At 33.1% G+C, this 14,263-nt stretch overlaps 1 protein-coding gene across 1 annotated transcript in view; it reads right to left on the bottom strand.

Moving 5' to 3' along the window:
• Window positions 1-341: 341 nt before the first annotated feature.
• The window catches only part of gbe1a (glucan (1,4-alpha-), branching enzyme 1a), a 130,470-nt gene continuing 116,548 nt past the window's right edge, over window positions 342-14,263 (bottom strand). Inside the window, 6 exon segments of the mRNA XM_043249832.1 lie at window positions 342-489; window positions 1,027-1,177; window positions 13,438-13,457; window positions 13,459-13,607; window positions 13,723-13,762; window positions 13,764-13,831. Of these exon segments, the coding sequence (XP_043105767.1) occupies window positions 342-489; window positions 1,027-1,177; window positions 13,438-13,457; window positions 13,459-13,607; window positions 13,723-13,762; window positions 13,764-13,831 (576 nt within the window).

Here is a 14,263-nt window from a genome sequence, read left to right as displayed (position 1 = left end):
ACATTCGTAATTAGAAATTATACTCAAAATACAATATATATATATATATATATATATATATATATATATATATATATATATATATATTATCCAATGAGTTAATAAAAAATAAAGTTATATCAGCAGATCTACTCAGAGCTGAGTGAACTATCTGTCCAAACACTGAAGATGACATTTCTTTTGAATATGCCGATTGGACCCAAAAAAGCTTATCTCTGGTCTTTCTAAAGGCTTTATTGATTTCTGCGATTTATTCAATCTTTCCTACAGGAAAACCAGCACAAACCCCTTCAGTGCTGTCACCATTCCTCCCCGTCCGACCTCAGAAAGCGTGGCTGTGATCACCTATCAGAAAGCAGCGTGAGCCAGCCACGTTCTTGTCCCGATCCACCCGGTGTGGGCGTCCTCTGCAGCTGCGTACGAGGGCCGGAAGGTTCGATATTCTCCCACGAGGAGAAATGATTGATCCTACAAGCCCATCCCTGCCTCCTGCAAACAAAATACTCCAGCGGAGGAGAAATCTGGCATAATGATCAGCTTTAAGCGATTAATGCGGCTCCAACCAAGTCAGCTCTGGGGAACCAGGGACACAACTGTTATGGCTATAATACCATACCTTCATGTCAGATGTGAAGTGTGTGTGTCGCTGTATTACTGGCGAATATAATGAGATGTGACTCACAGCAAGAAATATGTTTCGACAGAATCAAGCCTATGTCCTACTGGGATTCCACCATATTTTATCTCAGTATCAACTCTGAGAAGACACGGGACAGACATTTGCAATCTACTGGTGGTCAAAAAAGCCAAACACCGCTTGAATATCACTTAGTGTCATCTCAAACTCTACATGTAGGTTTATGGCTTCGGGGTGGGAACGGAGAATGTTTTTTCCACAAAGCCACACAAAGATCCGGTTAAGCGATGTTTTAATGAGAAAAATGCTTTGCCCCAAACTTACAAAGCGTTTAGGTGTTGGGGAGGCGCGGCGGCATGGCCTCGTTCTATCCGCCAGTCGCTCTTTACATCACCTCTCTCATCTTCCAAGCCTGACTGGTGGCATGGAAAGAGGGCTCCCCCTCATGAGCAAGACACAGAAAGGGCAGCGGCAGGGGCTGGAGGAAGCCTAAGTGGCCCTGGCGGAAGGTGTCTTTGTTCCCCATGGCAGGCTCACTGCCTGAGCGTGATTAAACCAGGAGCCCTGGTGAGGCCTTCCAGCTGGTAGACTCATCTCCGGCAACTCCCGCCAGCCCTTGTTCTCCTGAGAAGGAGGCTAGGAGATTTGAGCGGGCTGCAGGATTGGTCCGGAACCTCTGCTCTGGGTTGCTGTAATGAGGGAGGATCATTTGAGAACTTGCCGTTCGGCGTGCAGCTCACTGTGCAGAGGTGTTTGTGCAGTGGGGGGCATTTATAATTGAACTTGAAGTTTTCTGGAAGGTAAAAAGGGCAAAACTACTTTGGCAAGTCTGCACTGAAAAAAAAAATATACAATAAAATAAAATATATATATATATATATATATATATATATATATATATATATAAATTATTATTTTTGTAAAAAAAACTGAAAAAAGACAGAAAAACCTTAGTATTAGTAGTAATAATATGTATGTGTAATATAAAATAATAATAATACAACATATTTTGCATTTTACTATACTTTTTACTATATATATATATATATATATATATATATATATATATATTCATATTATATATATATATGAAATGATACATTGTTTATTTTGTTTTTATTCTATAGCATTATTAATTGGACAGTTCAAAGTGATAAACTTAAAGTAAATAATTATGATGGTTTAAAGTTAATTCAAGCAGTTTGTAATATAACTTGAGTTCTAACATAGTTATCTTGCTGAAAATCAGTGATGCGTGTTCAAAATAGTTGCTTTCATTGCTGTGAACTGATGTTGGCGAACGAAATATGAAATGTTCTTTAAAATCATAAAGCATACAGAGCAATATGAGCATTGGATGATGTATAAGCAATAATTTCTCATAAGTTGTTCAGTGTTAGGATGTTGTGCGTTCTTATCTGGTTTAACATAAATCTTCATGTATGTATATATTAATCATTTTGTATTTATCATATACCAAACAAAAGTGTTGCCTCTAACATTGTTGATCTTCATGGACGATGGCGCTCATATGAGCATGGAGAAGCAACTGAGCAGAACTGCTGGACAGTAAGATGAGTGAGTTAGAGATATACAACGCTTTGACAGTCACTGCTGTGAGTGTAAGCTGAAAGCTTCAACATAACTCGAGCACTCATATTGCAGCAGCATAGTTCTTGGACATTAATGATCTTTATCAGCGAACATATCTGACGTACCTGATTATATTGCCAATGATCAAAATGAGTGCATCGATTAGTTTGAATGTTCAGTTATTAGTGACATTATGGTTATCTTTAACACGAACTCGACAAACATAAAATGATTAGAACTATGTTAAATAATTGATAAACATTCGTTAAGTGAAGTTATCATGATGATCAGCATGTTGCGTAGTCTAAATATAGACTATGTGTATTTTATTATCTGTTATGTGTTCATAGTAAATAATAGATGTTTATCGTATTGATGTGATGTTGCTGCGTGAACATTGTATAAATATTGTTTGACATTATTCTTTATAGCAGCGTAATAATAATAATAACGACAATATGCCAACCATGTGTTATTATTAAATCAATGGTGTACTCTTGACAAACAATTATATTACTTTAACTAACCTATAACCATTATTTCAGTATTCGTCGTGAATGTTATTTATATTGTTATTATCATAATTATTATTGTATTGTTTTGTATTCATAACTTGGATTATCTAATTGCATGATGTTAATATTAATATAATTAAATAATAATATGTGATAAAACAGACATTGCATTTATTAATATATACTATGTAGTATGTGTATTGTTGTATTACTGCATCATGTATTATTATTATTAAAATAATGAGACATTATATTACATGTTCTGTTTTGATACCGTTTCTCTTATATCTAAATAAATATGGTATATTCACAATATATGTATTATATGACATCATGTATCTTCTGTTAATCTTGGTCTCAATCATTCTAATTTGTTTTATTCTGTAGTGATACATTTAACCATTAATACATTTCTTCTATGTCCAACTCATATCAAAACATGTATCTTAAGTGACGACTGACGCTATGTTTCAGTGATGGGACATGCTGAATAGTGGATGATCATTAGCGTGTTTTTATAAGTAAATGAGGTATATATTACTATTCTTAAAATGGAGTTCTATTGTTTTTAAATATTATTAGTTATTAATTAACATGTAACGTATCTTTGCTTTGTATGAACAAAGTATAATATAGATCATTTGTGATAACGAATCTCTGTAACTCATTGATAAATATGTTCGACTTATCAATTATTTCTCCGTTCTCTATTTAATAATCTTATCGACTGGAATATCTGTTCTGATGACATTAAGACCTGAAGGATTGAAGACTTTGAAGTCTTAAAGTAGCTGTAAATATAGATATATCATGTGTGTTATATCAGTTATTTGTATTTCAGAATATTCTATATATGTTTCACGTCTTTGTATATCATGTATTAATATCTCATTCTGTGTTGCTAGTCTTCTGATCTGTTGAAGTTGTTAGCATATAAACACCTATGTTCTGCGCATTTGAAGAGATGAATTGAATATGTTGTATGGTTGGTGTTCAAAACGATCTTGTCAACAGTTAATTCGACTGCTATATTAAGCTAACAGATGTGATAGTGTGATGGACATCAAGCATGAATATGGCGTTTAGAAAAAATAATATGTTTGATTATCTAATCTAAAAATAAGAAGAGATAAGTTTCTTCAATCGTTTGATTAGTGATGCAGTTGTTTGTGACGATAGGTTTGTATTTTTTTAAACATTAGATGGTTTTATCAGATGCAGAGACCAACAGTTGATTAAATAACGAAAAATGAAGTCGATAACTGTTTGATGGATAGCTATAATATTAATGTTAATATTATCAATATTCATATTTGTAAAAGCTAAATGAAAAACGGCAAGTGTTGAACAAATGTTTCAACTATGCGATGGGTAGCGTCATTTATAATGTTTTTTATTACCAGTGCGTATTCTCTGAAACATATTGATGCTGAAAATCTGAACTTCTGACATCATCTCTATGTGGTTTATATCTTTAGATATTCATAGAATCTCGATTATGCGTAAATATATTTATAATTTATGCTGACAGCTTTTGTATTTGTTGATGTAATCTTATTATATGTTTAGTTGGTTAACATGTTTAATTTTCTATATGGGAGTCATACTGTCAATTTCTTTCTTACTTACAATTTATTGATATATGTATCTGTATCTATTATTAATAAGTCGACACTTTCTAGTTAACGATAACAGACAGATCTAACAAGAAATTATATGTATATTTAAGATTAAAGCAAGGTATGATGTTTTGGATAGTGTGTGATCTCTTCATTGCCATTAGCTGTTATTATTGAGGTTATCAGTGACAGATATGATATGCTGATGCTCATCTGGATGGATAGCATTTGATGGTAAACTCTGGTGTTCTTTGAAGAATCATGTATTCGGTTGACTCATTATGAAAACGGTTTGACATTGTAACTGGTGAAGTTTTATACTGTAAGAAAAAATATTTCAAACATTAAGTGTTTCTTTTAACATAAACATAAACATATCTATGATTAGTACTATAACAGTTTCTCTTTTTTACTTTAATAAATTATTTTTCATTATTATAGTATATATGTTATTTAGCAACTATATCAAAATCAAAATTGGATGCTTTAATCTTCTCTGGGTTTGGTGCATTTCAATATATTTGTGTATAAACATTTGTTAAAATATTGAATTGATAATCTGATTGAAGGACATAATGGTAATGTTCAAATGTTTAATACTTTGTATATAACCTCATTAACTCATGAATATAATGTTATCTCACTTCAACCATTACCATTATACATTCATCAATCTTCATGATGCGACTTAATCTAATGTAAATGTTAATACAAGAATGATTTTATTTTCAGACAGATGTTTGATTAGATGAATATAACTTTCATATTGGATTCTTAAACAACACTATAACGAACATCAATAATCTATACAAGTCTTGTAAAATTATGTTAAAATAAGAAACGTGCGGAAAGATTGAGCATTGAGGTCGTGAAGAAAGGGCAGAACTATCAGAAGATCAGTCATAGCCATGGAACTGCTAATGTATAGGATTGGCGCGAAATGGTTTATGATGAATATCGTATCTGCAGTGGACGTGGACTGCGTTTGGGGACGTCTCGCGAGGCGGTGACAGCTGGACTATGTTAAGCGAGGGCGGCGTTGGCGAAGGTGCTTTGATATTCTCGATATATGACAACATGTGTGCCTTATTAACAATGCGGACGAACAAGCGATAGCGTCTCTCTTCACGCATATTGAAGCTCTGCACTTCTTCTTACTAACTGCTCACAAAAATATAGATGTTTCAAACATTGCTCCATCTGTTATTGGACCTGGATCTGGTGAAGTTGCGGTCGTTTGCGGTGCTTTGTTCAATACAAATCCCTGGTCATATGGTCTTTTAAAATATAAACTATTCTTTGTGGTTGTTGGCAGACGAGGTCGACAACGTGTGCGGTTGAATCATTGAACTATGTGTTTCTCAGAGATGAGTTTTATATGATTGAAGATCTGCTTTGTTTATGAAATAATAGTTTGATTCTTATTATTTTATTTTTCTTGTTTGTAGAAACAAATCTTCTTGATCTGTTGTAAATTAAATAAAACATTCTTGTTTTCTGTTCTCTTAAACTCTTTGCAACTTAAGTTTCAATGGATGTTCATGGTGTTACTATTTTAATGTTATGTTTTAAGTGTTAGTTGTTCATTAATCTTTAAGTCGTTCGTGAAGATCAATCGTTTTAAATATTTATTTTGGTTTATATAGTTTGTGGGCGCTCAGCGTGAAGATAACATTATATTTTCATTTTCTTTGTTTGATCATGAGCAGATCGACGATAATATCTTTGTGACCAGAAGTTGTTAAACATAATATGCGCAGTTAAAGCATTTGAGACATCTGTTTGTTAAATCAATTTCAAACATTAGCAGATAAATGGTTTGTGTGAATCATTATATCATGCTCAAATCAGCATATTATGGAAGTGGATAATGTTGCTGTGACAAACCTTATGAAGGTTTGTTCATTTGAAAGAAAGTTAATCATTATGAACATTACTAATTTCTTTATTAAACTTTGGTATTAAATTATAAACATGTTCAATTGCATTATTAAATCAGCGTTGTTGTGTTGGATTATTGATGTATGATGATTGTTTGATTGTGTGATCAAAATGATGCATTGGATTATATATCTGCCTTCGACATGATTCTTTCTAAATCTTAATAAACTAATTGTTCATTTATATCTTAACATTGTTCATTGTGTTTTCATGATCATATATGTTCGTGTTAAACAAAACAGATGTGAGCTTTCTCAGTCATGTGGCTTGATTCCATATCATATTGACTGTACAATAGCGTATCTGATAACGAGGACAGAAGATTCAACCATAGAAAAGGAGGATGGGCAGTAGAGGAAGATGTAAGTAAGCATGTGACATAACAATTGTATCAGTATTGGTGCCTTTTGGTATAGTGGCGTGACATGCGTTTATGTTTGTAATCAGTTCGATAAACAAAACACGGTGATAAATGAATAATGCGTGTGTTATAAATCTCGGTATAATGTTGGATGTGGCGATGAACTGACAAAGTGTTTCAACTTAATGTGCTGATTTGTGTAACGATTCGATGATTCTTTACCTCTCTCATTGAAGTTATCTTATATGAAATGACCTTAGCTGCTTTGAATGCGCGTGGTAACATCGCGGGGACACTCAGGATGGTTGTTGTGAAAATCGTGTTGAGTGGAGGAAAATCAGACTATGAATGACGATCAGAGTTGTGAGCAAAGCTGTGTTCACATTTTTGCATACGATTTAGCTGTGATATATGTTTGTTATTTTATTGCACTTTTATTGTGATATATTTATGATTAACAAACTTACGTTATAAATGATAAACTTTTCAAATAATGAATCTAATCTAATCTATTTAGTCTTTCTATATAGACGTTATAGTTAATGTTGATATCGTAAAGTATAATTTATGTTTATCTGGACATATCTAATTTATTAGTATGTTAGTTAAATTGCATTATGAATAAAATATTTTAAACCGAATCTCATACCATACAGTTTGAATGTTTATATTCGTCTTTGAATTTTTCAGGCGGGCATTGATCAGATATCATTGCTTTAAGTGCTTTTGATTATTAGCTTCAAAGCATTTGTTATTATCTTTGTTTTGTGGGATATATTATGTTTTGTCTTATCAATTAACATTGTTACAATATCTCGTTAGCAGCATTATGATTGTATCTGTACACAGTTTTCTATAGTAATATCATCACTATTCTTTCACTATTATAAATGAATAATAAATTAAACGACCAAATATTAGACATTTGACAGACTAATTGATATATGTTTAACTGCATTAAATGATCAGTCAAAATATAATAGTATGACAATATCTCTCATATTTGACCTGCGATTATGCGCTTTAGTGCATATAGTCTTGTATTTGTTTGAGTCAGTTAAATCAAATAAACAAGCAACGATTCAAAATGATTATAAGGTTTACGGTGATTTTATGATGGGCAGGTCGGTTATGGTGTTGCTTTATATTTTGTGCGATTAATAGTCATCAAACTTTAGTATGTGCTTTTGTATTTGTGCTTTGAAGGTGCTGAAGCTGCCGTCGTCAGCAGGTGTAAAATCAGTTTCTTTTTGTTTTGTTGAAATAAGATCCATGATGTTATTATTTCGTTGGATTAAACAGTTGAAAATATAAATGGACGATAACAATGAACTTTAACATGATAATAATCTTAACTTTGTGCGTTTGTTTTAGATGGGACATATGATGGTCTTTGGTTTAGTTATCAATTGATCTAATATATTGTAAATAGGTTATTGTTGTGAATAAAGCAAATATAGATGATGAACAGTCGGATGCAATGAAAGTGAAAAAACAATAATAAGCATGAATATAAATGTTCGAACACTATATCGTGTTTAAAATGATGTGTTATTTTTATTATGTTCGATGAATTATTAATGTGATAATTCGTAATGTTGTTGAAATTGGTTTCAGTGATCTTTCGTTAAACTTTGCATGGATGTTCATGACAACGATGTTGTTGTGTGCTTCTTTATATAGTAAATAATTGAACTCTGTTATTAAGATCATCAAACTGAAGTTGGATGGATACCAAAACATTGTTGTTGTTAGAAATTATTGTAATTTATATAATAGTTTTGTAGAGTTGTGGAAGCAGTAGGACAGCATTTGTAACGAGTGTAGTATAAGTATAACGTTTGACGTTATCGGTTTGTTATGATGAATCTGTGGTGAATAAAATATTAGGCAGACGAGTTGATGGTTATACTAAGTCAATCGTTAAACAATAACAAAGACGCTGACTAATGGTTGACTATTCATATAGTATTCTTTAACGTTGGTGCGCGGTGATGCGGAAGCGTTATTAACATTGAATCGAACTCATAAAGACGTTGTATGACTCCTCTACCAAATGTATCTATAAAATAACATAACATAATGACAGGATGATATGGATGATGTGTAAAGCATTCAGTCTGTACTTGCATTCTGGATCTTTTGTTGTTGATTTTTATTTACTTTATTTATATTATATCTTGAACAGATAAGTCATTAACAGGAAAATCTTCATATTCGTAATTAAACATGTACTATATAGTTTGTGTGGGCTTTGTATGTTAAGTGTGCTATTCTTATTATAAAGACTTTATTAATCATTGGTGTAAGTAAAACAGTCAGAACATGTGAGATAGTTGTAACTTTACTTCTAAACATGGTCTTTTACGTTGTATTTAGTAATGCAATGATATATAGTGTCTAATAAATCAGTCACAACATGATTGTATTGCCAAGTGACTGCGACAATTATCAACAAATCGTTGTTGAGTTATATAATGCAATCAGCTATATAGTGGATTAACATAGACATGATGTGAGATCACTCATAAAATAACTCTTTTTCAACAATTATTTTATAAGCTGTTGCATATGTTGTATGATTAACGAACCTTCTTATTGATATTATAATACATGATGTATCATATCTCTGGTAAACAGCGTATATATTGAGATGAATTGTATGTTGACAAGTGATTCTTTGTACAAGTTTGTCTTCATTGATCTGATTGACGACGGATGACAAATGATTATTAATCATTTCCATGTTGGACGTGTAGTTGTTTGATAATAGCACGATATGACCTATCAGTTTCGTTGTCAGTGTCTGCGTGTTAAAACTCAATAACGTTGAACAGTTTGACAGATGAACATTCGTTTGATATTTTGACATTGTGTTATAGTTAGTTGTTATTTGGTTTGCATGTTAGATGGTTATTTTAATTTCTAGACATATATTTAAAATAAAGATTGTAAACGGTTTTTGACATTTGATTTGGATATATAATATTAACAAAGAAACGTTTGTTGACAAGTTAAGGACATTGATAATCATATTGACAGACAGACAATGACATTAGTTAACGATTTTATAATATATATCTTTATAAAACTCATGAATTATTGTAAATATTCATGCTTTCTGCTATTGTCTTTATTCAAACAACATTCTTCTAATGGCATAAGTGTTCTCTTTGATGTGGAAGATGTTTGTTCTTAACGTTGGTTTATTAGGCGATCGGACTATTGAGACTATCAAATTAAACATTCGGGAATAACAACATGGTTATGTTTAGTTATCAGACGCTGCATAACATCGAAGGCGAAGGGTGCTGGGTGGTGATGAATGATGTTCACTTTGTGATAAAGTAGCAGCCTTTGAGAAAATGGCACCTAAAATTCAATTAAAGCCTCTTCCCGGGCACATTGCCTTCCTAATAACTTCTCAGACCTTGTCTGGCAGCCTCCGCACTGTCAGGCTAATGCTTCTCTGATCTCCCGCTGAAATTTCTATTAATCAGGACTGGTGTTTTCCTGCTTCCACTTCCACATACTCCAGTGACAGGCTGATTTGTTCTTGCTTTTATTTAACCTCCTTACTTTGAAACTTATCATTCTTTCTTCTGTTATTTCTCCCACGCTAACCCCTAATCCTTGGATGTGTGCAGATAGCGGGTTTAAATTGGTGGATTATTTGCTCTGCTGGCATGTTGGGAAAAAAAGAGTCTGCTTAAGATTCCTGTAGTGTTTTTGTACTCTATTGTCTGAAAACATAGTTTAATAATGTTTATATTGAATGATACATATTAGATATATAAATTACGTAGATAATGTATAAATAAATATAAAAAATACTATTTAAAAAACATACACTGAAAATCAATCAATGAATCCATTCATACATTCATCCATCCATCCATTCGTGTTGGGTTACATTTAATCAAGTTACTTAATTTAATTACAAACTAAATGTTAATCTAATCTGTTACAGTTACTGAAAAGAAACTGTAACTAAATTTCAGTCACAGTATCACTTTATTTTAAGATGTCCTTGTTTCACGCTCCATGCACTTGAAATTATAATAATAATACATTATGCATATTCTATGCAAGTAACCCTAAACTGAACCCTAATCCTAACCTAAGTACATATATTTAATATTACTCAGCACTTAAATGTATAATTACACTCTAACAAGGACATCTTAAACCATTTACTTATGAAAATGTTAACATAAGCATTATTATAAAGAGTATGCATCGGAATATTTCTTTGTATTAATATTTTCTGTCTCTTAATATGATTTTAAATCTGTATTTAACCTCTAAAAGTGAAATCTGAAAGTAAAAAGAGGTGCTAAATCTTATTCTGTCATGGCTTTGATATAAAACTAAATCGTTTTAATTTTAATTCAGGAGATGAAGAATTTTGAAACTCTGAGAGTAATTAGTGTCAGGAATCAATTGTAATCTGTTACATACATACAAAGTAATTGAAACTCCAGTTTTCAAAATTTTTAATTTTAAATCTGTAACCTATTACACATTTCCATCTATCTACAGTGTCATGCTAAAGTATTCATACCTCTTTAATTTTTTAAATACATTTTGTTATGTTGCTACCTTATATTAAACTGTCATTCTACATTCCATATTCCATAATAGTGAAGCAAAATCTTATCTATCTATCTATCTATCTATCTATCTATCTATCTATCTATCTATCTATCTATCTATCTATCTATCTGTCTGTCTGTCTAGCTAGCTAGCTAGCTATCAGAAGGCAGAGCACAAGGATCAACATCAGATTTGAATGTTCTCCTCATCTTCAAACCCCAATTTAGCCTCTATGTACATGCACAGCCTAAAGAACAGCGACCTGCCCTGCAATGATGGTTGTAATAACAAACAGCAAAGGCAGACAGGCGTAACGATTTTTGATCAGTTCTCTAGTTCCCTCTGAGAGGAGCCAAAGTCAATGAAAGAGAACTACTAATCAGAGGAGGAACACTGCTAACATCAATGTCCACACAGCACAATGATCCAGAGAGAAAGAGGGCAGAGTGGAATGGACGTGCACCACAACCATCTCATGAACCAGCGTGGATGCCTCCGCCTGCCCAAGCCTGAAGCAGCTCTCACAGTTCAAACAGCTAACCTCTGAAATGGGCTGGAATATTTACAGAGAGCGTTAGCGTGTCGGGCTGGTGTAGGAGATGATATAGCGCAGCATGCTAATTAACAGCGTTAGGGGGAGGAGATCGATGTGTTTGTGTGGATGGATTTGAGCAAACTGAGCATTGATTTGAGAAGAAATGCAGTCTAAGTCTTTCACCTGAACAGCTATGATGAACCCGCCTGTTCCAGCAAGTGCACCTACATAGTTTACATTAGTTCATAATTCAGATATGTAAACTATAGTCAACCTTTTTTCTGCTTTACATCTAATCACTAGAAATTATTATTATTTTTTTTTTTTTTTGAAAAGTCTATATTAGCATTTGGCAGTTTCCATTGTGACAACTTACTCCCAAACATTGTGATGTTTGTCACACGCAAAACTATTCTATTCAAACCAAACAATTTCTTTTCACTCTACAATGTGGGTGGGAATGTTTAATTATATTTATTTATTTTTTTGTAAGAATTCCAGCTTGTTATTTTCAGCCTCAGCCACTTTATAAGACTGTAAATAAATAAATATTTTTCATTTAAAAATAACCATAAGACAAAGTTTAAAATAATACAAATATGGATATTAAGTGACAGTTATAAAAACAGGCTTGTATAATTAATAAGAAAAGTTTTCCATACATAATCTAAAATAAATAATATGAAGTTGACCCATAACATTAAAATAAACACAGTGAGCATACAATATTCTCCGCCTTACAAAAGTAGCAAAGTTTTGACATTATAGACACAATTGCCTTTTGAAATGCAGGTATGTCCATTTCCATGTTCACCAAATGTTTTTTTTATTTTTTATTTTTCCATTGCTGGCTTTTCTCTTGCTTTTGAGTTAAGAGGAATTTTTCTAGGATGAGGAGCTTTAGGCTTTGACATGTCAGATTGATTCTTTGCTCGAACAATTTGTTCTCGCTCAACACGGGACTAAACGACTGCCTTGCCATCGATCTGATGGCACTGCTGTTTGCCGTCTGGCCTTGACTGTTTCGAGTCTCAGGCATACGTTCCTTTTTTTCCTCTCTGAATGTGCTCTGCCACTCGCTTTTTGTGTGCAATTATAGCAGAGTGCCTTTATGTACTATTTGCAGATGGGCAGATACAAAGATGGTGACCTTTGGACATATTACTGTTTTCAGTACTGTCGCACAGACATGGATGAGCAGACAAAGTGAAATGCTTTTATGTGTTTGATAGAAGAGGAGCACGCTTGTAATGAAAGACATCTTTACTCATCCAGACAGCAATCTTTTACACGCCTCAGGCCTGGCTACGACTGAGTTTCTTTTCCTGTGTTGTGATGTGTACACTTACTTAGCTTTCTTTTTGGCCACTTGTCTGAGATAGTGTCTATAGCGGTATTATAGATATTATAGACAGCTATTGTAATGCCAGTTGCAACCACACCAATATAGGGAGCTAACCATTTGAAATCCATTCAAAAAATCCTCAGGAGAAACAAGATCGGTCTTAGATTCATATGCTTACAACTTCAAAAAACTAGTTCACGGCTGCCAAGAACGCCAACAATCCCTCTTCCTTGGTGGAAGCACACTAAAGAAAAGCACCAAGCATCCAGCAAAACCGGTTTCCAAGGAGACTCACCCATGAAGTTGAGGTAGCCCTCCTCCTAGACTGTGAGTGAGGAGACGGATGAGTTTATGCAGCTGGATGCCACGGTCTATAACAGGCGTCATGGCAATAAGAGCGCTCATGTTGGTGTACATTTCCTTATCCATCAGCCAGAACGCCAGAGACTTGTCCCCAACCAAGGCCTTAAAACAAGCGTAGAGATTTGAGAGTGTGTGATCTTATATAACAAGAATAAAACACCAGTGTTTGTGAATGATGACCAGCAAAACTTGAGTTTCAAATTGACAAATTACTAACTTGGTCATGACTCTCGGCATAGGTGATAGATGCCTCCTTTCCTTCTGTTGGTCAGGGTGTGAACAATGTTCTCCAAATCCCAGTCCTCATCCCGAACTTCCTTTAAGACCTTTGATGAACAATTAAGCAACAATTAACAAAAAGCTCAGAAAGTGTTTTTATCTTTTTTAGTGCTACCTTAGATTAATGGTCCATTTTTGAGTTCCTGTACAGGAAGTGCTGTAAAACATAATACTATTAATACTATTAATTAATATGGAAGCAAGATTAACAAAGCGGAAAGTGATAGCAAATTTAGAACAAAAGAATGGCTTATTAGGTATTCAAAAATCACTAAATAAAAACATTTTATTGAAAACTACTGGTTAACTATGACCAATTAATAAAACAAACCAATTAATAAATGATAACAAAAACAACAGTAACATCTATAAAAAGTCTCTTTTTCATTCTTGACAAGACCAGTAAACAATAAAACAATAAAATGTCTTTCTCAAATGCTTGCACATAATGTTTTTTTTTTTTTTGCAGAAACAATTTT

Source organism: Puntigrus tetrazona, chromosome 10 (assembly GCF_018831695.1).
Source record: "Puntigrus tetrazona isolate hp1 chromosome 10, ASM1883169v1, whole genome shotgun sequence".
Taxonomy (NCBI): Eukaryota; Metazoa; Chordata; class Actinopteri; order Cypriniformes; family Cyprinidae; genus Puntigrus; species Puntigrus tetrazona.
This window is presented reverse-complemented; position numbering and strand designations above follow the sequence as displayed.